Raw genomic sequence first — 26,675 nt, 5'->3', positions numbered from 1 at the left:
TTTGGCATTATCCGATTTGCAAAAGATCTCTTATCACATCATGCAAGATCCACTGCCTTTCAGCACTAAATCATTCACCAAATATCGTCTCTGCAAATCACCAAGCTCTGCTTGGCAGTTTTTCATGATGTTTATTTTCTCTTCTGTTGCATCAACAAATTTTCTGACTTTAATAACCCCTGGCTTATAAGAAGATACTTCAAATGGATGGTGCTTAGAAATGTTTACGTTTTGCCCATCAATTATTTTATCATTTATAACAGCATTTACAAAATCGAAGTGTGAACACTAAAAAGAAACACCACTCTGCTACCAGTTGATTATTGTCATATCGCTCCCTCTCTCAAACGTTGTTTACCAAAACATCATACAGCGTAAACGAGGACTTCATTAAAAGGATTAGGGTCCATCGTACAGAAATAAGCAAACAATTGGTCACGAGAATATAATAATGCCCACCAATGAATTAAAATAATATGGTTATCGAGAACACCTTAAGGTTAAAGTGATCGTGATCAATACACTCGTGTCTATAAGATGCTGCCAGCATACAGGGAGCCAGGATCCAAATGGTGCTAAAGGAGAGCACGTGGTCGGACTAAACAGGGTGACAACATACGAATACAGCAAGACGGGATTCCATTTGGAGAAAATATTTCGATAGTGACTAAGGATACTTTCGGTATCGATAAGGGGAGCGGCAAAAGCGGCTACCCATTGTCTTTCTTCACAAACTTGACATTTTCATGTGCTACAATTCGGCAGATCTTAACTAATATAACAATGAGAGAATGAGCTAAATATGCAAACGTTAAACAAGTTTCGGATACTTGAATTATTGAATATTGATATGGCTTCCCTTATTTATCTGTTATAAGAGAAAAATATTTCAATGCCAAAAAATAAATACCAAAATTGATTTTTCTGAGTGGCCTGCGATTACAATGCACGCACCAACGATCGTTCAGACTTTATACCACATGGTTATCTGAATAGTGTGTTCAATGCACAAGTATATAATAACTCTGATACCTTAAGTTTAATAGAAATATCAATGAGACTGAGCGATACAATGCATTTAGAAAAAGTTAATTGGCTTATGTTGTACCTGTATGTACATAACTATTTATTAACGGTAGTCATCATAATGATGAAGCAGGAAATATTGCAGTGAAGCTCATTATCATATAGCCTCTTCAGCTTCTTTTGTACTGGAAATTCAATAGTTTTGATTTTGTCCTCTTGCGACTAAAGTATAAAATACAATACAATGCAACAATGATGAAACACAAAAAATCGAGTGTTTAATTTAAACTGGTTTAAAAAGTGTTTTATCAAATATATCTCTGCAGGTCAGTTTGAATAATTATTCCTTATATTATCGATTTATACCGTTGTTCAATTTTCAATTAATTAAAAAGGATATAGATAAATCCATAACGAAGTATAAATGCCAAGAGAACGCGTCGTACGGCGTAACAAAAGAAAGTCACTCGACAATTTAAACAAACCAAAATTGTGGAACCGATTCAGTTAATAAACATTGAAACAAAATTAATATTACGCTTATAAAGGCCCTTATATAATGAATGGTATTAATATTTACAAGCAAGCTTTCGAGAATATATGTAAATAAAAACAAATTTAGTATCAGAATTGTAGGCGTTAGGTATTAATACAAATAGTATATACCCTAGTTTGTTTTGGTTGACAATAAAGCGTAAATCTGACCAGACTAAATGAAGCCTTACAAATGGATTGACTAGATTTTAAAGACAAGTATAAGTCTGTCGATGAATACGCTTACTATAATAATGTAGTAAATTTTGAAATTGAAAGATTGCTTTATTCGCTTATTACATATCAGAACATAAAGAGAAAATTTAGAAATTCAAAATCATTATAGCTCATGGTATAGTCGCTGAATTCGTAAAGAAGACAATATCATCAATTTATTTATAATAAGTGTACTGAATATAGTATTTAATAAAAACTATTCATCTGATGAATTCCAGACAGTTTGGGCACTTATATAATTACACTCATATGTAACATAAACCTATTTATCGAGTAGTAGTAGGCGCACGTGCAATCACATGATCAGGTTCGCCACAGGTCAAAAGCAGGGGCATTGGGAGTGGAGAACGACCTAGATGGGTGCATGTTTTATACTATTTATGCAATAATTATTAAATTTCGACAATTGTTGAGTTAATAGGAAATGAACAAGTATATCTTTATATAGTATATGTACTTACATGCTCACATGGTATTGTCATTTGCAAAATTGTTTGTACATCATCAAATATGATTGAAAATCTTAAAGTAATAATACGTGGTATATCATCTTAGGTTAACTTGGGAGGAAAAGTGCGTCGGTGTGGCGCTCTAACCAACAATCGGCGGATCACATTCACGCGCTCTAACCGACTGAGCTAACCAGGCATCTGGTTCTCACACACACATACACACTTCTTATTTCCATATTGTATGTTAAGTAAAACTTGGAATATCATTGAACAATTATTTCAGCACTGATCAGGACGGCATCCGGATAAGTAGTTTAATAATGCTCGGTGTATTCCTGCTTCCCAGAAATACCCACAGTGTCATTTATCAAACTATTGAATGTAATGAGTACAACAGTACTGCTAATGAAAATTAAGGTATTGATAACCTCTCACAACTGTATCTTTCAACTTTTTTTATTACAACATTGTTAATTATTCACTGCGAATATTAACAAACATACATTTGATAATTTCCTGTTGAAATCAATTTTTGTACTTAATTCTGATTGGTTGTTTTATCTGGAGGCTTATTTCTAGAAAATATTTCCGGGCTTATTTTTAACCGACCTTTGTTTGTCGTGCCTGAGATATTTCGTATGAAAAATAAAAATGTCCAGATTCTCCATATTTTGGGTCAAACTCACCAGAACTGATGTCCATGTGAGAGGCCACGATAACGTTCCATGGCCGGGAAATAAACCCGTGACCTCTTCGTAAACATTTAATAGTTTTTATTCATTTCAGGACTATCAAACATGAATATATCGGCACTACCAACAGCAAAACGGAAATTAGCGAATACAGCTAGTTAGTCAAGCATAAAGAAATTGTGGTACTGAAAAAAATCAAAATCAAAAGAAGCCAATAGACAGAGGTAAAACAAGAAAGATAGAGTTAAATTGTGGAATTTTAAATCGTGATGATTTCTAAAATGTAGATAGAGTATCTGATTGTAATTTGGCCAGTTGACATTGTTCAATCATAGAATATTGTTGTTTGAATTAATTTTGAAATTTGTGAAATGAAAAATAAATGAGATAACTTAACAAGTAATATAAGAGTAAATATCTTTATTATATATTTTTGAAATTTGATAAAAAGTCTACCGATTTTAAAAAAAATGTTTGAAATAGGACTAAAGGCATGTAACTCATGTAAGAAAGCCTTACATTCAAATTCAAAGTAAAAATAGATGGATTTCTTTTTTTTTCAAACAAAACAAAATTCATCGATGAAAATTCACTGCCAATTGCCAATGGATGCGGTATATATTTAAGTAATCTCATGGGCGGTGCTATAAGGTATGTGTTTGTCAAAGCCAAGTTTTCTGAAAGCAGCAAGTGGCTTAATTTACATGTCACAGATGGGGATATTGATTCATCTCAAAGTTCAGGCTTTTCAGCCAATATCAGATGTGCCATGAGGCACATTGTGTCCCATCGGAACACTTTAGTGTTGAGCCCCATAAGTTAAACATGTTATGCCAGAAATATGTTTACTGGGTCTGTTTGGTAGGCCATCAACGCTTACATAATTGCGACTTTGCATATATGTATTAGCCTTATCAATAACAACGTTTGCGTTTTGAGGCCGTAGGAGGAATGATGACGAACCAGCCAGCCCGAGCTTGAATTGGTAAACCATTACATGTGGTAAGTATTTAGATGGAAACTTATTATATACTCATCATGGATATACACTAATAAATATCAGAAAAAACGATGGTCTTTTTTCCATTCTAGTGCAGATCAGTCGTTTTCTTCTCTGCTGACGTCACGCCAAAGACATATCATTCCTCGAAATTTAAATGACATCATAAAACAAATAAATGTGTCATTTTAATGACATTTATAATGAAAGCATACGTCGTTTTAGTGATTTAAACAGTAATGTAAATAAAATAAGGTTTAGCACTTTGTTTTGACCCGGATGTCAAATTCGACCATCTCGTGATTTTTTGCAGAGTCGAATTTTGTGAAGCCAAAACTTGAGCACTTACCTTAACCCTAACCACTTACCTTTAGTTTAAGCTATACTGTTCTCTTTATTCCTAAATGATTTTGTTACGTTTGTCGAGTGTTTGTGGCTGCAGCTTTGAGGTAATATCCTTTTCTTATGTAAGTGATGAACATGTTATTTTAGTATTTAACATTGATTTGTGTTGTGGAACTATTAACACATTTTGTACGCTCTTTTAAAGTGAGCATTACATGAAATTCATTCATGCATGCATATTCTTTAATTAATACATGTTCATTCATTTGTTTTAAAGTGAAATACCGGAAAACTTTTCAAGGCGAAGGGTGTCAAGAGTGTGACGGTTACATTATGTTAGTGCCCTTTTCTTCTAAACATCCTAAATATACCTAAATACCTTAAATGCCCTAAAACACAATATTATTGTTTTTGTTTGCTGATCTGCAGAGACTTTCAATAACAAGAATCTGCTTGTCAAAGATTGGTTTTGAACAGAATACCATAACTTCTCAGGGCACGGCCTGCCGAGAAAGGAATATTGTCTCTAAGTAAAAAGAAATTTTAAGCATGTGCAGTTTTGATTCCTCCAAAATGCTTCTTTTTAATAAATTAGTGGAGTTTAACCTAAGAATTGTTCAAAGATGCACTCTTACTCCCAAACAAGATTTACCACAATTAATAGTATTGTTTTAATATTCTAAGAAAGATGAATAAATGTCGAAAACAATGGTTGTTATTAAGGAAACCGAGTAAAATTTGAAATAAATGATTTTCCGATCAAAGTACATTTCAGTAGACATATCTACATCGTAATCAGTGTAGAAATTCAACATTTATCGGTGGACTTTTATAATACTAATCTTGTACCATAGGTACAACATGTGATTGTCACTAACACATGTGCCAATGCCTTTGCCGTTTTGTGCGCTAATAAATGTTTTGCACGAAACTGCATGTCACACATTTTGTAGTGATCAGTTCTGACAAGTATTTGTTCATAATTTTGCAGAAACTATTTCCCTGGGTCAGGTTATTAAGATGTGAACAAGAAGTGCAGAAGGAGTGGCTGGTATATTTCGACATATGCATGGTTAACACACTATCTTTATCTAGCTAACCATAATGTTTTCTCACAACCCCGCTGTCAGCGTCTTTATTTAGACCTCCTTTACAAGCCAGGTTTCTATATAACAAAGTTAATACATGATGTTGTACAAATTGACAGTTATATATTCTGTTTCGGTATCAAGTGAACATCTATTTCACTCAAACTAACAGCAATGAACTTAATGTGTCAGCATATCTGTCAAAAGCTGTTTTAACTTTATAATACATTTTGAGATTTCCTGCATTGTAAGACTGCAATTATTCGTAGTTATTTTAGGCTAGAAATTTGATAGTAGTGACCTGTTTGAAAGAACTGAAACTATTTATATATTTTACACTTTTGTACAGGTCATTTGCCACCAAAGCAGGAGTTCATTCCTATCTTACTTCTATAAGCATGCAAGTGACCTTACATGGCTGCCCTCGGTGATTCGAGCTAGCCCCGGAAGTTTGAGTCATGTGGAGTATGTATTACCTAATTTTGTGATCGATACGCTCGCTGATTATTGGGAAGACGATTATCAAGCTGCACAAGGGTCGTTTGAAAGCGGTTATTTTTGTCTGCAAATTTTGCATTTTGTTCAGCGATAGGAAAACACTGTTTGGAATGGGCAATGTTTTGCATTCAGCTCAAGAATGAATATATAGCATCGACATTAGTGTTAAACTCAATTATACAGCTATATGGTGTCTCGGTTGAAATTTCAATTAGATGTTACAAGTCAGTCCTAGCAAAAAAGTGCAATTCCCTGTTACGAAGCATATTCTGCAGCCAAGTATCCGGCGGCAAGCATAAACTGCGACAAATTAATTATCTGCTTTTAAGGATTTGACGATCACGGACAACACATTTTCTTTAAGCGTTTTTTTCGGCAACAGTAGCATCAAACTTTGTAAGTCTGTCAGAATTGCTAATATGACCATTCATCGTCTAGTGAGTATCAAGGTTAAAACTGGATGATAGTCTTGATTTTTATATGAACCTTGCTGTTAAAACAAATCCCTCAAAATTATCCATACCCTGTTACATTTTCTGACTATCAAACTCCTTGCGTTTCAACCCAAAACATATTTCTCTTCAATAAATTCCTAAATGTCGTCAATAACAATACTCTCCATATGGTCATTGAAAAAAACATTAGACTTAGAAATATTCCCCGTAGAAAGTTGTTAAATACTTCACTGAATTCAATGAATTCAGCGTCAGTTTTATGCTTGCTAGTCCAGAATACCGGGAAATAGTTATCAGCATTTTTAACAAACCTTTCAGCCCGACTCATGTCTTTTGGTGTTCTTAACAGCAAATGTAAAAATATTAATGACCTGACTTAACACAATATATTTCGATTTCTACATTTAATCAATCAAAATGCCTTTGCTGGTTTCGACGACTAATAATAAACTAGCTTTTAGAGTAGTGTAGACCTATTTTCAATATATGGTGGAAATGAGTGTATGCAAAACAAGATAGAAATAATAAAAATCAAGCAATATTTTCCACAAAATTATGTAGTTTGCAAAAATGAAAATCAATTTCGTTCAAAAAGTTGTCATAATGGATGCCATTATGTCGGCACCGATATGTAAAAAATAATGCCAATCGGCGCTTTAAAATACTAAAGTCACGGATGGATAGGTTATACAACATATTTTCCTCTTTATTTCATGTCTGGATCATACAAAGGAGCCACGACGTTACGAGACAAGTATTGTAAATATTGTTATGTTTATAAATTGTTGCGACAGGTAAATATTCTAAGTAATTGTATTAATGGTAGAAGATTAGTTAAAGCATTGACCTTGTACAATGATGTCTGAATAGTATTACTACTAGAAGTTTTAACATTGGTCTTATATGCTAGTTTCTCCTTGATAAGGCTTGATTGCATTTGAATACTATTTGTACCATTCTTTCGTTGTCCTGTCAAAACCATATAGGCCCTTGTTAAACATGAAGATTTTCGATATTGCACACTGATATTACATAAATATACAATTACCTATGTCTATTATTATCCAGAAACTGCCTTGGTTAGATACATTTTCATTGGATCAAAACTGGTTTACACAAAAGAGCGCATGGCTTTATTTGTGAGCAATTCATATAGTAATAGGAATAAAATATAGTTCTTTAAAAATTGAACAGGTTTTACTCAACAAATGACTTTAAAACTGGAATTTACCATTGCTTCTGTTGTCATTTGAAACAAATAACAAACTCTATTTATAATTTGAATTAAGTTTAGATAAAATAAAACAACACGAAGGCACGTGTGTATTTCTCTGATATGCAATAAAACAGATATTACTATTTTTCAGTTGTGCTAACCAACACAAAAGCATTGAAATAACATTTGCTTTTATTTATATTTCAGAATAATAGATCTACTACAGACAATTTCACTTAAGCAACAAGTGTCTCCTCCAAGTGGAAAAATAAATGTCGCTTCACTCCTGAAATCCTGTATGACAAGCAGTGCTACTTGTCATGAGATAAAAAAAGAAGTCAACCATGATGTTACAACTTTAATGTTACTTACATTATTTTGAATTGTATTTGCTTAGTTACAGCGTCCTGATTTAACAGATCAAAGTCTACAAATGTTCATAAGTAAAGGATAATGAGTTTCACATTTATATTAACATGCTTTTCTTTTGATATTATGAAATTGGTTGTTTTAATATTTCGGTTCAGTTGTCCTTATCAGTTGAACATCGATGCCTCAGAATGTTTTCATTAGTGTTTTCTGTTTTTTCCCCCACAAAAACATGGTATTGTTGCAGCCATGGTATGCACAGCGTTAACTTTGGCTGTATGTCGGAAACAGTTCTAAAAATTCAAATGTAGTAACAATGTTGTTGTTTTTTAATATATTTTCTCTTGCGAAAGAGTTGAAGAGAGTGCAAACCGCAATTAAAAGGTTTAAATGTTCTTGTTATTTTGTGAAGACATAAGTATGTTCGCTTATTACCGTAAATTGTTTATATCTGTAATTTTTTTTCTGTTATGGAATCTATTATTGTAATATGTTTGTTTTATTTTATTACGACTTAACCCCCAGCAAAGCTATTAAAAAGTGTATTCGTATAGGATAGACAACGAGTGGACGTATCTATGACATATAAATGTCATAGATACGTCCACGAGGTGTCTATCCGACTTAGACCACGTAAACTAAAGCGAGGAGGTTTGGTTCTTGTTTTTCAATCTAAAGACTCATAAATTCCAAATACCATTTAACTCTTTATACCGCAGACAATGCGTATTCTGGTTTGGCCCAATCACGAATTTTCTATGGTTAGAGAATTAATAGTTTCCGTACACATTGCAAGGCAAGGATTTTAACTTATTTGATTGCCATAACTGGAATTTGCCTATCGGAATTACGTTAAGAGTCCAAGGTCGGAATAGTTTTGAAACGGGTGGTCCAAAAACTAAATTGAATATTATTTTCTGCTTTAATATAATTGGTATTGAAATCGACATGAAAATAATTTGTATTTTTTCTTTTACATCAAAAAGGGTTCATGTTTTGAAGTTTTTATCTTATAAACGCTTTCAAAGATTTTCAGATGTTGGAATAAAACTCACCGAAAAAAATTGGTATGGCCTTACAAATAAATGCACATTTAGTTTGATTTGTAACTTGTGGGCAAGATGTTATATTCTTTTTCAGTATTACTGACTGTTGTTTAGATGTCAGTGTTTTTCGTAAATATGGCACAGTGGTTGGGCGAGTCTTTGGGTTATAAGGTTGACTTGATATTTATACATCGGACGATTTACCACAGTCGGGGTTGAAAACGCCGTCCTTGGAATTTATGTATGCCTGGACGTTTTTACGCAATCATCAGGTTGTCTAAATATCCTATGAGCTCCCGCAAACACACCATGCCCGACCCTTACCTGGTGGGGCTAAACTTATATAGATGCATTCCGTACTCTTAAATAATAGTTTTGTCGTGAACGACTCTAGTTAGGGTTTTGATCACTTTATTTGTGTCATAATACTTTTCATATTACACTTTTAGACGGAATTCACAACGATCATTATAATCAATTTGCAACTGGCGTTGGATCGTTTTTCATTGTTCTTTATCTTATACCCGCTGTTTACAGTATGAAGGTTCCATTAAGACGAAACAAATACCTCTTGATAAACGCCAATCAATAAAACTTGATAACTGTATAAAGTTTTCATTATTAGCATATAAATAAATCAAGACCGTTGACGAATGTGACCTGTACGAACTATACTGTAAATCATGATAGTTGTGTATAGCATTGAATCTTTTTGAATATGTAACTTAACCCAAAGAGGTAACAACTTATTTTAGACACCTTAATAGTGAAAAGACCAACTAAAATAATGTTAAGCTACTCAGGTACCACTACTCAGGTACCACTGATTTCGTTTATTTACATCCCAATTTAGTTTTTGTTCCAGATTCAAATAGTGTTTCCAGTTTGAATAATGTAAGTTCAACCAAAACATGCGTTTAAAGAATATTCAATGATAATATTTAGACCATGAAATAAGTTTTAAAAATAGGTGCCCGATAAATTACAGATAATTTTTCTGAAAAAATACTCTAGCAAATTTTTGGAATAATCAAATATTCTGGAATTAATATTTTTTGGTCTTTAAATAATTCTTTAGATTTAGTAAATGTTTTTGAAAGCAGACGATATAAGGTCTCAGTGCTTATTACTTATGACTTGAATGCTCTATACATCTATTCCACAATCTTTAGTTACAAAAAAATATGACTCCTCTTATCAAAAAAAACCCGGATAGAGTTGGGATCGCTAATCATTGAAATACTTGGGGTTTACCTATTAGTTTAATATTTTTTGTTTTATCATTAAGTTTTCTCAAGTTAATGCATACTTTGATAAGATTTACCTTTTACGTTTTTTCTGTATTCGTGATTGTTGGGATAAGAGTAAAGTTTGTGCACGTACACTGGTTTAAACCCCCGGTTAATTTACATTTCTCAATTTTCATTTCTCTATATTGACTTGGCTCTGTGATCGTGCTAATATGCAATGTACTATATGTACACAATTTACCGATGACAGTTAATCACATGTATAGCAAAGATAATAATTTTGGATTTGTGGAGCACTTTGATCGTTTGCAGAAACTGTACTTTCAACATGCCTCACAAATAGTACAATTGTGTTCAAGGTACTGACCTGAACTGCATTATGCAATAAGTTACAATAACCACATGTTCGCGAAAACATTATAAATTATGAGTTTGAGTTGAACGGTTGTACCGTCAATACACACGCGCACGGTTCCTCTTGTTGACATATCCCTGTACAATGGTTAGTTCTTTTAAGAGTATAGCTCTTATATTTGAACTCGTTAACATTTAAAGCGGCAAAGTTGTAAGTAGCATTATATACATAGAGGCTTTGCCGAGTTTTTTGATCGTTTTTAAATGACGAGTTTAATACATTTGATAAAAAATAATCACGAATGGTAGATTCTATTCATGACATAACTCAATTACCGTCGAAATCTAGGTCAATTTTTTCAATACACATTCTCTTGTCCTAGAGTAAAGAATTTACATCGAGTGTTACTAGGATGCCTCATCCGCAGGAAAGACAATAGTATGACATAAAAACATTTTATTTACAATAGAAACATAATGCATGTCTCAATTATCAACTGATTTTCAAAGGTTTCAATTAAAAACAAAAAAGAACATATTTCAATCCATTTAAATCGAGCAAATCAATAATAAGAGCAATGGCATAATTGCGTGACGTCATTAGTAATCACGCGAGTGTGTACATGTCATTTGGCGGTTGATGTTTGAAAAGACCGTAAGACAGCGACAGAATAGCTTTTAGTAGTGCGAATTCGCTTTTGAGCTGTTGGAATACATAATTGATTTTAGTCATTTTGATGGATATGCACAATGAGTTTTATCTTTGTGAATTGGAACACCAAAAATGTTGTAAAATCCAACATGAAAAGACAGATTTCATGTGGAATCAGTGACTGTGTGAACTTGCGCATTGCTGGCGAACTGTGTGCATATACTGAGCATTGTACAGGTATATTTATGGGATGTTAGATATTTCCTTGTGTTGATTTGAATTAATGTGGCTATGGTTGTTTGAAGATGCAATGTTCTTGTGTCCCGATATTTGCATAATCTGGTTCGCAGGAACATTGTTGTCATTCATGATTCAATTCCTGGACGAGTTTTTTTCTAGCGCTGTCAGCGGGTCGTTTGTTTGGATTTAGCACACCATTTGTTTCCTCGTGGAGCTGAGTTTGTTGACATCGACAAAATTTCTATTGAAACATTGTTTCTGATGGGTTTTTTACGTTTTTTGACAGCGCGTATGAATATATTTTTCTGTGATGCGGTTACCTTATTTGCATAGTTATTACACTAGTTATATATGAAAAATATTGCATGGAATTATATCACTTCTGCGCCGTAAGTTATGTTATAAATTGGAATTAAAGTATAGTACAGTGCTGTGTAGCTGGTAAAAATGTCATGATTAATTCAACTTATTAGAAAAAAAATAAGAAAGTATTTGCTAAGATAAGGCACCTTATTTATCATGAAACTTAAATACTACTATATTTTGCTAATACTGTCAGAAACAGTATACAATGTCATTGTTGCTCCTATAATTGTGTCCCTTCCTACTTACATGAAGCCATCGCCCTGACAATATCAGCAGCTATTACTGTGTAAAATATTAATTGAACATGTGTTATACCTTAACAAATACTTGCCGTAAAACACACGAGTAACTGTATGTGTTTGACAGATTTTAATAATATGTAAATTTGAAACATATCCTGAATAAATTAGCCCTTGTTATTTAATTTGATATTTTTATTCGTATTCAAAATGCCCTCTGAATTATTTTCAAGTCCAGTGGGTGTAGAACGTCCACTGAAAACAAAAAAAAAATTCCGTGGAGACAAATGATATTAAACAGATATTCAATGAAACACCTTATAATTCTCAATTTCTTCTAAGATTTTAATTTATTAAAGATCATTTGCAAATTGAACATTACCAAGAGGAACTTGTCCATGTCCAGGTCGTTTGAAATCACCTTTTTCATTGGTGGCTGTTCCATACCTGGCTGGCCTCAAAGCGGAAACATTTCTTTCCATATTTAGTTGTTCTATCTGATGGCACATTTACACAATTATCATATCCGAGATTAAATTTACATGTTTTAAAAGCTACAAGGTTGCGAATATATTATGGTGATACACGGTACAGACATTAGTAAGTTTCAATAGTGATCCATCTTACCCTGCTCAGATGTAATGATGGCAAATGAACTCTTTGAAGAAGAGTTCTTTCTTGAGGTGTAATCATTGAAAACAAAATGGGAAGCTCTGCATTGAATCTTTTTTTATTTTTTCTGTGTAGACAAAGTTACAGATATTGCATAAATTTTATTGTATTTCTATGATGACTTCTACCATGTAGCTGCTCATGAAGTGCGACCCTGACATTTGACACAAGGAATCCATGCACGACACCTCTTTTCTTGCTGCTTTAAAATAATGTGTACATGTTTAACAAAATATAATTGAAAATGACTTACAGATGAGACAAATTCTATTACTATGATATCCCATCGTGCTCCGTTTGAACGTTATTTGTGGCGCTGGTAATGGAATCTGGGGCATAAACTTAAGGCGCGACACATCTTCTTTTCTTGTTCAATAGTTTTGTGAATCAAAACTTAAAAAAAAAATATGATTGAATTATTGAGATATAAATATAAAAAACAAAATTCATTATCGCGGCTTATTGACATCCAAGTGTGACATTGACCTTTGAAGCGAGAACATTTTAATTTCATGCCGGAATGTGAACGAATACAATTAATAAGAATACTGCTGACACATGATAGTAACAAACAGACTGACGTACAGAATAACGTATGGACAGTGTGAATAATATGAAAATCGATATCTAATGGAAACTTCATTAAATCTTTTTTTATAAACAAAATGTAGTTAGGTAAATTTTAAAACATTGCAACCATGCTTACATCTGAAAAAATCAAATAACCTATTGATAATTGTTATTTAATTGTTAAATGATTAAAAGTTAACTTTAACATCAATTCTATAACGATTCATAAAAGAATACTGGCACAAATCGAACATTTATATAATCAGTTTCTTTCTTCATGCCCAAGTATTACTAAATAAATAAAAAAAATGTCGTGTCGTTATGTCAACATAAACATATCAAAGCTTTTAAATAAAACCTAAAAAAGCAAGTCGAAAATGGTTTTAAAGTATACAGTGCTAATATGTTGATTAATTTGCAAAATGTCCAATACATACACAGAGGAAAAACAAGTCCCGCCTTAAAGATGCCATGTTAAAATGCAAATAATCGTAAGTTTTATAAATGCTGATTGGTTTTAGTTTAATTATGCTACTTTATATTCAAATTTCTGGAATCCATTAAGATGTAGCTCGATTTAGCATAAACATATATCTATAATATTAGGTCTACCATTCATCACAGATAACTAGTATTTTTCCTGAATTACCATAGACAACCTATCATTTTCTTCCATCGATGCACATTCCATAGCAATCAGTACTTATATTTGACCATTGCAGTTAAAAGAAGAGTATACTGAAATATCCAAGGATCATTATATGGAAATTATTTTAATATATGAATCAATGGTTTTAGACTTTACTTTAGGAAAACCATCAGCACATCCTCTCTGTTCACCTTTATCCAAATCATTGGAGAAATGACATTTGGGCCTCACGAATAGAACCGCAATTTCGTTAATGGATCTTTTCAGTGAAATCTATGTTTCTATAAGGTATGAGACGAAAGACGAAACCTCAGTGATATTTCCTTTTTTTTTTAGAAACATGTTTTCAGAATTACACTGAGAGACAAAATTAAGTATGATAGTAATTTTTATTCATTGAAATAGGAATTGCATAATATGTATCTCTGAATATGTGTGGGAGGTATCTCAAATTTATAAAAAAAGTTTTTCGTTTTTTGTTTTTTTTAAAACAATGAAAAACAAAAGTAAGCCAAATGTGGTCGTTTTTGAGGTCGCACTTCCAATTCCTTTTTACTTCTACTTTGTTCAAATCCTTATCTATGGTTAAACGGAAATTGCTTGAAGAGCAGTTTAATAATCTTTTCCCGAAAAATGCGATTTCTCAGCCTAACATACCTTTACGTGTTATAAGTATGATAACGATCTAGAGTGATTAAAAAGTTGCCTTTGAAAAAGCGTCCCACTTTTCCCCTGCAAATTCCGTCAGAGAGTTCCTCCCTTAATGTATCATGGTATGTTCTGGTCAGTTAGGCATCTTTGAAGTACAAAATAGCAACACTTAAATCAATATATATTATACTATCAGCTATCAGCTGTAGTCACGATGAAGGTGTTAAAGTAATTTTAAATTTAAAACATTTTTCTGGTTAAAAGGATTATTTCATGCAAATTAGTCTTTAATAGCATACCATTTGTGGGAAAAGTCGCATTAACCATACAATATATTGAATCCAGAGCTTAGATGAAAAATGTAAAACTTCTGGCAGTCACGAGCTTCGCAATATGATGTTACTTAATTCGTATTACGAAAAGAAGCTATGAGCATCAATGTTATGTTTATGGTTAAGACTGATTACGAATTTGCATTTCAAACAACAGAATGTAACAGAACTATCTAAAATTTTAATTAGTAGTCGGGTTTATCATGACAATTAAAGCTTTGTATTGATATGCGGCATTCTGATTGGTCACCATTTATATTTATAAAATGATTTATATGCATAAGCATATCCCATATCAACACTCACACATTTACAATTATGATTATATATTCCTACATTCTTAGTTAACAAAGTTTCAGTAAAAATGTGTATGCTGCAGAATGATATTCACTCAAATAACCAGCATGTCACGACCTGAGACACGATTGATTTGCGTTTCAAAGAGCATAAACTCGTAGAATCGACATCATTTAGAAAAGCAAGATATTAAGTCGTAAACCTGGGCATTTATGAGTTAAAAATAAAATAATATAATTTTTGTTTCTAATTCTGTATACCATACTTCTTAAGAGACTAATAAGGATTCACGCAAAAGTCATTATCAAAGATGTAGATTACGATTTGTACATTAGTAGAGTTGGCGTCATGAGGGGCAGATGTTGAAAAACCGTTTTTAATGGATACTTTCTAACAGCGCATAAATGATCGATTTGCCCATGCATACATAATTTGATGGCACATTTGTTTTCTAATATTAAGTTTAATGTATAATGAGAAGCTTTCAAGAAACCTATTTTAAAATTTAATTGCTTTCTTTATTCCGTAGTATGAACTGAATCATAGTTCTAAATAGAAAGTGTGCCTATAAAGTAGACCAGGCCATGCCTTACCGAGATATTGACGTTTTTAAATTAATATTTCCTAATTTGTTTGGAAAACGTTTTTGATAGAAGTTTATTTATTTCATTTCGTATAAGAGCTTTGTTGTAGCACATTGAAAGTGTGCTTTTCAATCTTTTATTCCTTTATATATCATTTTGAAGGAATTGTTGAAACAATAGCAAATATCAAAATGATTAAAGGGCCGGCAGCGATTCAAAAGTCAATTTAAGGACCAAAATTTAAAAAAGTAAAAAAAAAATCATTTTCTTTTTAGTTTTGAGATTTAAACAAGCATGATTCATAGATCCGTTGCAACCTAAAAGCTGTAATTTGGAGTCGACCATTTTTTACGAAAGACTATTTTATATGATTTCCAATCAAAAAGCATTTACGTTTCCCCGGAAATGTCTCTATTCTAAACGAATGTGTTTATGAGTCAAATATATCGGAACTTCCCAATCAACAATGTCTTAGCCTTTGTGTTGATTACAGTTATTTTCAACAAAAAAAAATATACCCATTATTGTAGCCCGGAATTAAATTTCATCTACGATTTTTCATTATTTTTCTGAATAACTTTCTTATTTGACAAGAGATCCTCAATAAGTCTCGAGACATTGTTAAATGTCTGGGACATTTTGACATAAAAACAAAGTAATAATGTCGACGGACTATTCCGAAATAATGTGAATGCTTTTTTTATATAAAATCTGATAAATCTTCTTTTGTAAAATAAGTTTAACTCCTTACTACCCCAAAACATTTTACAAAGAATATATGTTTTATTATCAAAAAAGAACTTTTTAAACGTTTTAGTTTTCACCTTCCCCAACCACTTTTGCATTGTGACCGGCCCTTAAATATAGCCAAATTATTTGGTTTGAAGCCAACATAATAATTTAGCAAACCATTCTCCATTGTTAAAGCAAATATTAGTTAAACGGGATTATGCAAACATGTATTAGCTAGCAGTTTTCAGTTAATTTCTATCAGGCAAATTTGGTTACCTGCTTTTAAATTGATATTGTTATGAATGTAAACGCTCTAGCAAATCATGTAATCGAACTATCATTTAAACGTGGTCTGACAGATAAATCCGTATCGGTTTGTGCACTCAGCGATTTAAGTATTTACTTCCTTAAAGAAATATAGATTTGTGTTAGTTTGTGTTAGTTTGCTTATTAAGTGTGTATGTGAGAAGAATTGTGCATGTGGTCGTATTATGGAGCTGTTCATATTATTAGGAATTGTTCTTTGCGGTCAGCAAATCGAATTAGGTAATAAAGTTAACATTAATCTCTCACGGAGAGAAACTTTATAAGCTATGCTTTCGTTTCAATCCGATTCAATATATTAATGCAAATATCTAAATTGTATTTAATGTGTACGTCGACTATTATTATTATTGTATATATTTATATAGATTTGTTGAATATATGTTTAAACTAAGTTAACATTCTTTGATGAATTAAGTGTAGCTAAGGTATTTACGAAACGCTCAAGTGGCATAAACACTAATTTAGTTTGAGCCTCTAACAATACTGTAAGCCTTTCTTCTGCTCAACACAATGTAAGTAGGCATTATATAGAAATGGTTTAATTTTTTAATGTATTTCGTGCAAAATATTTTATCCCATACATAATATTCTCATTTCAGAATGTACAACATTCTATAAAATATGTCAAAATATAGTACAACTGTTTAAAGAGTAAGAGAGGATCTTAGATAAGCTCAACGCAGAGGGCTTAATAAATTTAAAGCAAAACAACTTTCATTGAATGTTAATTAAAAAACAACAACATGAAATTTTGGTTTTGTTGGAAGACAGCGCCAAAAATTCTAATTAATCTATGATTGATTGTTTGATGGCTTTGTTAAATTATTTGTTTATTCTAAGTGTATCTTCGCACCACAGTTTTTATTGAAACTGTAGATATTTGACATAAATGTTGCATAATAGAAACACTGCCGTTTGGATATATATATATATATATATATATTGTGAACTTACACCAAGATGAACTTGTATAGCTCCATGTTTGAGCTAAATGGCTTTTTTGTGTGAAGAGAAGGCGCCATGAGTCTGCAAATATAACAGAGAAACTAATTTCGATACGCATGTACAGATAGTCAACTACTCCCATTCATTAGATTTGACAACATGCATATACAAATGTGTACATATACAGTGTAGAAATGTTTCAACAAACTTATTTCAAGGTAGCACTTTCAAAAAGAAGGGTTTTTCATCAATATCATTTCTGACATCATCTTAAGCAGATAAAATAATGATTGAGTTAACACATACAAAATTTATATGGATAGAAGTAGGGTTATTCTGATTTGAAACATACTTGCCATCTTTTTATTATATTATAATCGATCATCGGCACAACACTACTCTATTGTTGAGTACGGCTGATTTTTAGCTCGACTATTCGAAGAAATACTACTCGCCCTAGCGTCGGCGCCGGCGTCCGGTGAAAGTTTTAGGGCAAGTTGGGATTTTCACTTATAAGTCCAATATCCTTCATTCAATTGAATTAATACTTCACACAGTTGTTTAGGACCATCACAAAATGGGGTTAGATAACTCCATAGTATCCTTTATACAAATTATGGCCCCTAATTGACTATTGAACTAAGGTTAAAGTTTAAGGGCAGGTTGTGATATTTATTAATAACTTCTATACCCTTCATTCAATTGACTTAATACTTCACACAATTGTTCAGGACCATCACAAAATATTATAATATAATATTCCATATCATCCTTTATACAAGTTATGGCCCCTGATTGACTTAGTTAACAGTTTTAGGGCAGGTTTAAGTTGAAGGGCAAGTTGGGATTTTAATGAAAAAATCTATACCCTTCATTCAATGCACTTAAAAACTACGCAGAATTATTGACAACCATCTTACAACAAGGAACATAACTCCATTTTTACCCTACATACAAATTATGGCCCTTGATTTTTTTCCCAATTTTTCTTTCAATTTCTTTTGAAAGGCTCATTTTTATATTCTTAACCGCATTTTCATAAAGGGAAAACACGTCATTTGAATAACTTGCGGGCTGTTGGGACGGTAGCATCAAAGTCACTTTATGTATCAAATAATATAAGCTAGGTTTGACATAAAGAAACCAAACTCGGGATATACGAAGAGTTTATGGAGACCTTTTATTGGAATGCGTTTGAGACCCCTAGGATCAAGGTTAATATTAATAGAAAAAAGGTTGGTATTGAATAACTTAAGTAAGGGTCTACATACTGTGACCAAACTTGGTATATAGTTAGAGTAGAGAGATTGTGTTTTGGGCCCCGAGAGTTATGGTCTAGGTCAAGGTCACTGTTGCTAACTATAGAAATACGGGTTAGGGTTGACATAGTGTGACCAAAGTTGATATTTAGGACAAGTTTATGTAGAGTTTTCATGGACTGCCTTTTGGTCCCCTAGGTTCAAGGTCACCGTTTCTAAAAATAGATTACTGTTTCAGTTATGGTTGACATGCTGTGACCAAACTTGATATGTAGGAAGAGTTTATGGAGAACTTCCATGCTATTGTGTTTGGGGCACTAAGGATCAAGGTCACTGTTACAAAAAATAGAAGAAAGCAGTTGAAACTGAATCTCTTCTGCCAATCATTAAAAATCTGGTTTTGTTATATCACGAATCTTGTTCACTTTTTAATTTGATTTTTTTATTGCTTTTGACAGGTACATATTACATCGTTATTGTATTCACTTCTAAGTCAAAGCGAGCGCGCTGTCTTACGACAGCTCTTGTTGTATAAAGCTATTGCAACATATTCTTGTAAGACTCTTATATGAAGTACGGCTATTAGGACCGCTTGTTGCATTCCTCTTTTGTAGAGTACGGCTATTTGAGCCTATTGTTATATTACCCATTTGTAGAGTATGGCTTTTTGGGCCCATTGTTGATTTTTTCTCTATTCTTGTGTATGGCTATTTGAGCCATGACAGAGTTTGGATATTGGAGCCGGAGGTTTTATTTTACTTATTTAGGAGTAAGGCTATGGTGCCACTTGTTATATTACTCTTCTTTAAGTACCTTTTATGGTATCGTAACCCCACTCATTCTTCAATTTTATTGTGGAAGGTCAAGCCGTCGCGAACTCCAACCGGTGTGCCGGCTACAGATATCAATCCAAAATTACACCCCTTGCCTCAACAAACTCCATTCCCGCTCCTGACGCGCTCGCCACTTCATCTGGTGCTCCAGGTACACAAATTCTTGCAGAGCTGTCCGGCCACTACCCTCTACAGGAACCGATTCCAGTCGATAGCTTGATAATTTATTGGCCGTTTTAGGCGGGCTTGTCAACAACGCTTTGGCAACTTCTTCGACAAAACCATACAACTGAGCTTTAGCTTCCTACAAGCACTTCCTGACAGAACACACTAAAGAGCTGTCACAAACATGTCCTTCACCTCCGCGGGCTATCTTGACGTTCATTGCACATTGCTATATCAACATATTAGCTGCATCTATTACCTTAACGTATTTGTCGGCGATTGGTTACGCTCACAAGCTCTTGATTTTTACACAACACTTTTTAGTAAAGATATGCCTTCTAGGTTACAACAATCAATGTCGTTCGCCCGACAAACGCTTAACTATCACTTCTCAATTGTTGGAACGCTTGGTGCATTCCTTGCAATTCACTTGTTATGCCGCTTCCCATCATTGTCTACTTCAGGCTATGTACCTCTTAGTGTTCCATGCTTTTCTAAGAATAGGTGAGCTGATAGGACACAATCGTGGCTCCGAGGTGGTCACTTATACATGCATAACATTTCATCAGCTAACATTCCTTCCTCGCTTGAACTTCACATGGAAAAATATAAACATAGTCATGGAAAATGAGTAAAAGTGCTTATACCGGTCAAAGTTTACCCGGTAGCGACTTGCCCAGTGACTGCCCTTTGGCAAATTTGAAAGCTACGTGGATCCAACCCAGGTCCCCTCTTTTCCTTTCCTGACAGATCATAAGTGTCAAGAATATTCTTCTCCAGCAATCTGAGCTCTTTTGATATTTTGTGGATGTGATACTACACTCTACAAATGCCACAGTTTTCATGAGGTTATGGGCCTTCTTTTTTCTCAGTTCCGTGTTTCAGTATTTCTTTTAATGCCTACGTCGAGTTGTGGGCTCGTGTAAGCAGTTTCTTGCATTTTGTATAAATGTATATATTTCTATTTATATTGGAGGGAGTTGTGGGCTCGAGCACGTCGGTTGTTCTTCTGTATTCCGGCATGTCTCGTGTTCATGTCAATTTATTTGCTTCATATCCACTCCTTTTGTTCAGATATGTTAATTTTCATGGTACATATATTAGAGACTGGAGTTATGGGCTCTTTCTCTCTTTTATGTGTTATTTCTGTTCAGAGACTAGAATTGTGGGCTCTTTCTCTTATTTCTTGCTTTGCTATCCTAAATTATTTCAGTTTTTTAAAGATTGGAGTTGTGGGCTCCCTCTCAACCACCTTATTCACTTTATTTGTAATTATTTTTGTCGTTTATATCAATTTTAATTTTCTAGCCACTGATTGTTTCTACATCATTTCCTCATATTCACTCTCTTATCACGAATGAGTTGAGGTTGGGGTTTCTTATGGCGTTTAATTTACCTCCAACTTTGTTTCGTCACGTATATTGTTCGTTTGTAACATACATCATTTAAATTGAATAAATGACATTTTTCAATTCCCATCCTGGTTTGTCAATTGCTCGAAACAAATGAACTTAACTCATACTTTTAAGAGAGTACTCATACAATTTGATTTATTGCCTAAGAAATAAATTTATTTATGAAACTGTCAAGGGATATAACTCATTACGCAGAATAAAACGAGTTTCCAATTTTGATAGTATAATTTATGCAAACCCGGATTACGCAGTATTTTCACAAGCTTTTATTCACACCCTACCTCACCCAATACATAGGTCAGTGCGTTTTTACCGTATCATACTTTATATGGTCCTTTCAATTTTCGCTTATAAGCCATGCCAGTTTTTGTTCAAATTACTTTTATTCTTTTTTTTCTCATGTTGTATATATTTTATTGGTCACACTATCAGTCATGCTATTCTGCTTTTTGCTATACTGTTTTCTTACCTTTGCTATACTGTTATCTTACCATTTGTCTAACATCATGCATTTTGCATTATTTGATATATTCTATTGGGGGACGTTTGTTTCGGCCATATATAGTGTTCGTTTGTAACGATATTCGTAATTTAATTTGAATAAATGACATTTTTCAATGTCCATCCAGGTTTGTCAATTACTCGAAACAAACGAACTCAACTCATACTTTTAAAGGATTACTCATTAAAACATTTTACATGTAGATCAATAAGTGCTAAACGTTAGACAATTTTTTATCTTTATATAAAAACATTACAATTGTAACTTCTAGTGACAATATAAATATGGTTGCTATGGCAACGGTTTTCCTAAAATATCCGTTTATGTCATATTTGATTTATTTTATAAGTTAATCTTCCTTAGGTAGCATCAGTGTTTCAAGCATCTCGTTATTATTATTAACTAGTTAATAAAGGAATGAAGGAGACTTCAAAAATGTTAAAAACAAACTAAGGATGAAATAGATCATATATCATTTAATATTCAAGTATGAAACAAGACATCATTTTGGTGAACGGCAAACTTTTACTTGAATAAAAAATTATTAAACTAAAGATGGTTAGTAACAAGTGTAACGCTTTGCGACATATTAATACAGATATGGTTGCCACGGCGTATAATAAATATGAAACAATGTTTTGTCATACAAATTCATTTGTTAGTCATAAATTATTCATAATATAAAGAGCACCGCCAGCGGTTGCGAAACGCTCGTTTGGTTTTATCATTTTACGATTTATTTATTTCATATTGTACATCTGATAGTGAACTGGTATTCCGAAGTTTGAAAGTGATAGCTTTTATAGTTTGCATGTTAGCACAAAACTGAAAAAATCTGACAAGCTAAAAATTACAAAGTCCAAAAAACTAAAATATTAAATATTCCACCTACCCTTCCAAATGTGTGTCTTAAAAACCCGTTTGATATATTGAAGGCATTATCCATTTATTGTCGGTAAAAATGTAATATATCTAACAAAAATTGAAGAGGCTATGACCATGTTCAAAATAAACCAAAATCCATCAATGTTCATTGTTTTTTAGCCCCAAAAATCTTTAGAGTAAAATGTTAAGAATGGTATTAGATGAACAAGTTCCTCATATTTGAAAGTTATAGCTTTATATTTTTCATGTATTTGACCTAAACTCGAAAATTAACCAACGCCTTCGACGACGACGACGACGACAAACAAGTGACGATAATAGCTCGTCTTTTTTTTCAAAAATCAATTGAGTTGAAAATGCACATAAGTTTATGTACCTAAAATGGCAACTGTGTTTCATGAGTCGCAATAATAATATACCAGTAAATACAGGAATGAATGAGAATTCAAACATGTGAAACATGTACTTATATTAAACTGATCACTTAACATTGCATATTCAAGTTGGGAACCAGGCATTATTTGGGTTATAAGGCAAACTTTGAGAGATGGAAGTTTATTTTACTCAAAATGATAATTTGACAATTATCATCATATCTATAAACTTAAGGCGTTTATGTAGACATAAATGAAACCAAAGCAACATCAATAAGCTATAGCTAACTCATCTGACAATGTGTGATTTACACCCCCCCCCCCCCTCCCCATTTTCATAACCCTCAAAAAAGGTTGTTTAATATTATGTCATATATTTAAACAATATATGACTTTGCCAAATGTGATAAAATCAATATAATTCAATTAAATGTAAAACCATAGTTAAGTATAAACTTTATCATCTCTTTTAAGTGTCCAACGGTGGGTAAATATAGTTTTATTACTAAATAGCATTTAGTTCTTATGAATATTTTACTTCTAACATTATGTTAACTTTAATACGTATGTCCAACTTAAATCAATATGGAAATATTGGTTATTGAATATTTCATTCATTTGAATAACAAACAAATACAAACAAAGACTTGTTTACAACATGTGCTCATGTTACCTTAATGCCTAATTATGAATAGTTATTATATATGTCAACTTCACATAAAAAGAAATGCAAAAGAAACATCATGCAATTAAACATATCAAGGATTGTTAAGAGGGCATAGTTATTATTGGCAAAATTTACTGGTTTATATTAAAACACAAACAGCACAAGAACAGCCAGAAGAATTAATCCTCTGGAACAATTATCTTACCAGTTGACTCACTTCTTTCTAACAAAAACTGTCACAACAATAATAATTTGTTTTGGATTACCTTAAAGTCAACAATAGGAAGCTTAAAATCAATCAAGTTATTTTGTTTGAAATAACCTTGATACATTTTGCAATTTTAAGCTCTACTGGCCAAAGGCCAAAGGCCTGTGCGTCCGAGCGTGCGTCAGTGCGTCTGTAAACAGTTGCTTGTGAACACGATACAGTCTTTAGTTTTGACTGTATCTCGATGAAACTTGTACAGTATTTAAATATCCATGAGCTCGGTTCCTGTCGAAAACCAGCATGCCTAGATTATGTGCTTTGAAGGTAAAAAAAAGCTATTTGTAGCTAAGTCTATTTTAGCCAAGTCTACATGAGCGAAGTCTATTTATTGCCAAATTAACATGTAAAGTCAAGTCTAGGATTAAAGGAAGACAACTTGCTTTTTAGTTGTGCAGTTGGTTTTATGTACTTTTCCCCCTTGTTCTTGTTGAAAGGCCAAAGGACATTTTTTTAACTTTATTGGTCAAAATGTATGTCGTTCGCGCATCCATCTAAACACAATTGGTTGTGAATGTTTGTTCAAATTATGCCCCTGGGGTCATTACTGGCCACGCCACCGGGGTCACAGGTTTGGTATACTTAAATTGGGAAATGTTTGAAAACCTTTTGTGTGCTTGCGCATCCATCTAAACACAATTACTTGTGAGTGTTTGTTCAACTTATACCCCTGGGGTCATTACCGGCCATCCCCGGGGTTCACAGGTTTGGTATACTTAAATTGGAAATGTTTGAAAATCTTTTTATCTGAAACAGCTATGCAGACCCTTGCTATTTTGAATAAGGCATAATTTAGTAGTTCGCTACATTGGTTGTTCAAATTATTCCCCTGGGGTCATTATTGGCCACGCCCCCGGGTTCACAGGTTTGGTAAACTTAAATCGGGAAATGGTTGAAAATCTTTTTGTATTTTCGCACATCCATTTAAACACAATTGCTTGTCAATAATGCTATTTTGAGTGAGCCATTATTTAGTGGTCCGCTATCATGGTTGTTCAAATTATGCCCCTGGGGTCAAAACTGGCGCTGCCCCGGGGTCACAAGTTTCATAGGGACTTATTTAAGAAATGTTATCAAAATCTTTGTGTTTCAAACCAGCTTGCCCCACCCTTTTGACCTTTTTTTTTAGTTTCGAAGCTACAGCAATGAAATTTGGACCATATGTACAGTTTTGCAAACGAGCATCAAATTTGTACTCAGATGACATTGACTTTGACCTTTTGACCAATTCTTCTATTTCTAAAGCTACAGAAATGAATGAAAGCAAATATTTTTTATCTCAGATGACCTTTACTTTGCACATTTTAAAATAGTTCATGCAACTAATCTGCTTACAACACTTTCTGTCCTCAGATGTTGAACGTGCAACATTTTCAGCTAACCCAAACATAACACGTGAATTATATGTTTGTTGCCTATTACCCATGCATACATACTCTGGATTGAAAATGACCACAAGAGCTATGCCAGTATAGTGTAGGCCCTTACTGGCCGTTTGTTATACATTTTATGACATCAAAACACCAGCATTTGCCAAATTAATGACTGAATTGGTTTTTAGTGCAATACTTGTGTAACTATGTCAGTACACTATTTTTAACACTATTAGATGGTTTAGAAGCTGTTGATTTGGAACATTATGGACTGTTCCTGCACACAGGAATATTCTCCTCTAACAGTATATGTACAAAGGTCTCTCCTTGAATTCAATTCTCTCTGGCATTTCATCACTGCAGACAGGGCAACATCCGGATTGTCAACATATCCCCGCACAAACACTGACCCTTTTAATGGCTACTCGTTATCCTGAAAGACAAGTAAAACACACACACACACACACACATGTAAAAAAAATAATAAAATATTTTTAAATTTGTAAAGGTTCCTAATTCAATAAGCATATATAATGACTACATAGCCAGTTCATAAAACTGTAACCAAAGCGTTTCTGATAATATATATCATCTATTACCTTAAATTATAAAAAAACCCACTATAAACAGTATACCTTTTAAGCTCATGAACTCCATGACTATAATTTTGTATCGTCTAAACATAAGACCATAAGGGTGGGCTTGACTTCAATGGGGTTACTTGGTCAGTCCTGGTATTGGCTTTGACAAGTTCTTTAATAAATCCATCGAATTAGCTACGTCACAGTCTTGCCTGGGTCTTCAATAAGCTACGGGATATTGGATCACTTTTGGACAGTGTCCGCCACTTCTTTCATTACATACACATCTCCACATTGGAATATCACCACTTGACCTGCACTAAGTTATATAAGGGTATATTATTTAGCACTTTTAGCAATATCAGTGGTCGATATTATGATTCCCCCCCTGATGGGTTGAATATATTGATATGAAAACATGTACATACCTTTGTTTCATTCCATAAATTCTTCCAAATTCTTGTGTTTGAAGTCAATGAACTCGCGTAAGCCTTTTAACCTCAATGTTAATCTTACAAAAAATAGAGATCAAGGACAG

At 33.1% G+C, this 26,675-nt stretch overlaps 1 protein-coding gene across 2 annotated transcripts in view; it reads left to right on the top strand.

Moving 5' to 3' along the window:
- The first annotated feature begins 16,950 nt into the window (after positions 1–16,950).
- Positions 16,951–26,675, top strand: part of LOC128234529 (hemicentin-1-like) — a 101,223-nt gene continuing 91,498 nt past the window's right edge. For both annotated transcript variants that reach the window (XR_008260957.1, XM_052948792.1), the window contains exon 1: positions 16,951–17,092. Coding sequence is in view for 1 of the 2 variants with exons in the window: in XM_052948792.1 (XP_052804752.1) it covers positions 17,038–17,092 (55 nt within the window). In the remaining variant the exon portion in view is untranslated. The remainder of the gene's footprint in view (positions 17,093–26,675) is intronic.

Source organism: Mya arenaria, chromosome 5 (genome assembly GCF_026914265.1).
Source record: "Mya arenaria isolate MELC-2E11 chromosome 5, ASM2691426v1".
NCBI classification, from domain to species: domain Eukaryota; kingdom Metazoa; phylum Mollusca; class Bivalvia; order Myida; family Myidae; genus Mya; species Mya arenaria.
Note: the sequence above shows the minus strand (reverse complement) of the source record. Positions and strands in the feature narration are given on the sequence as shown.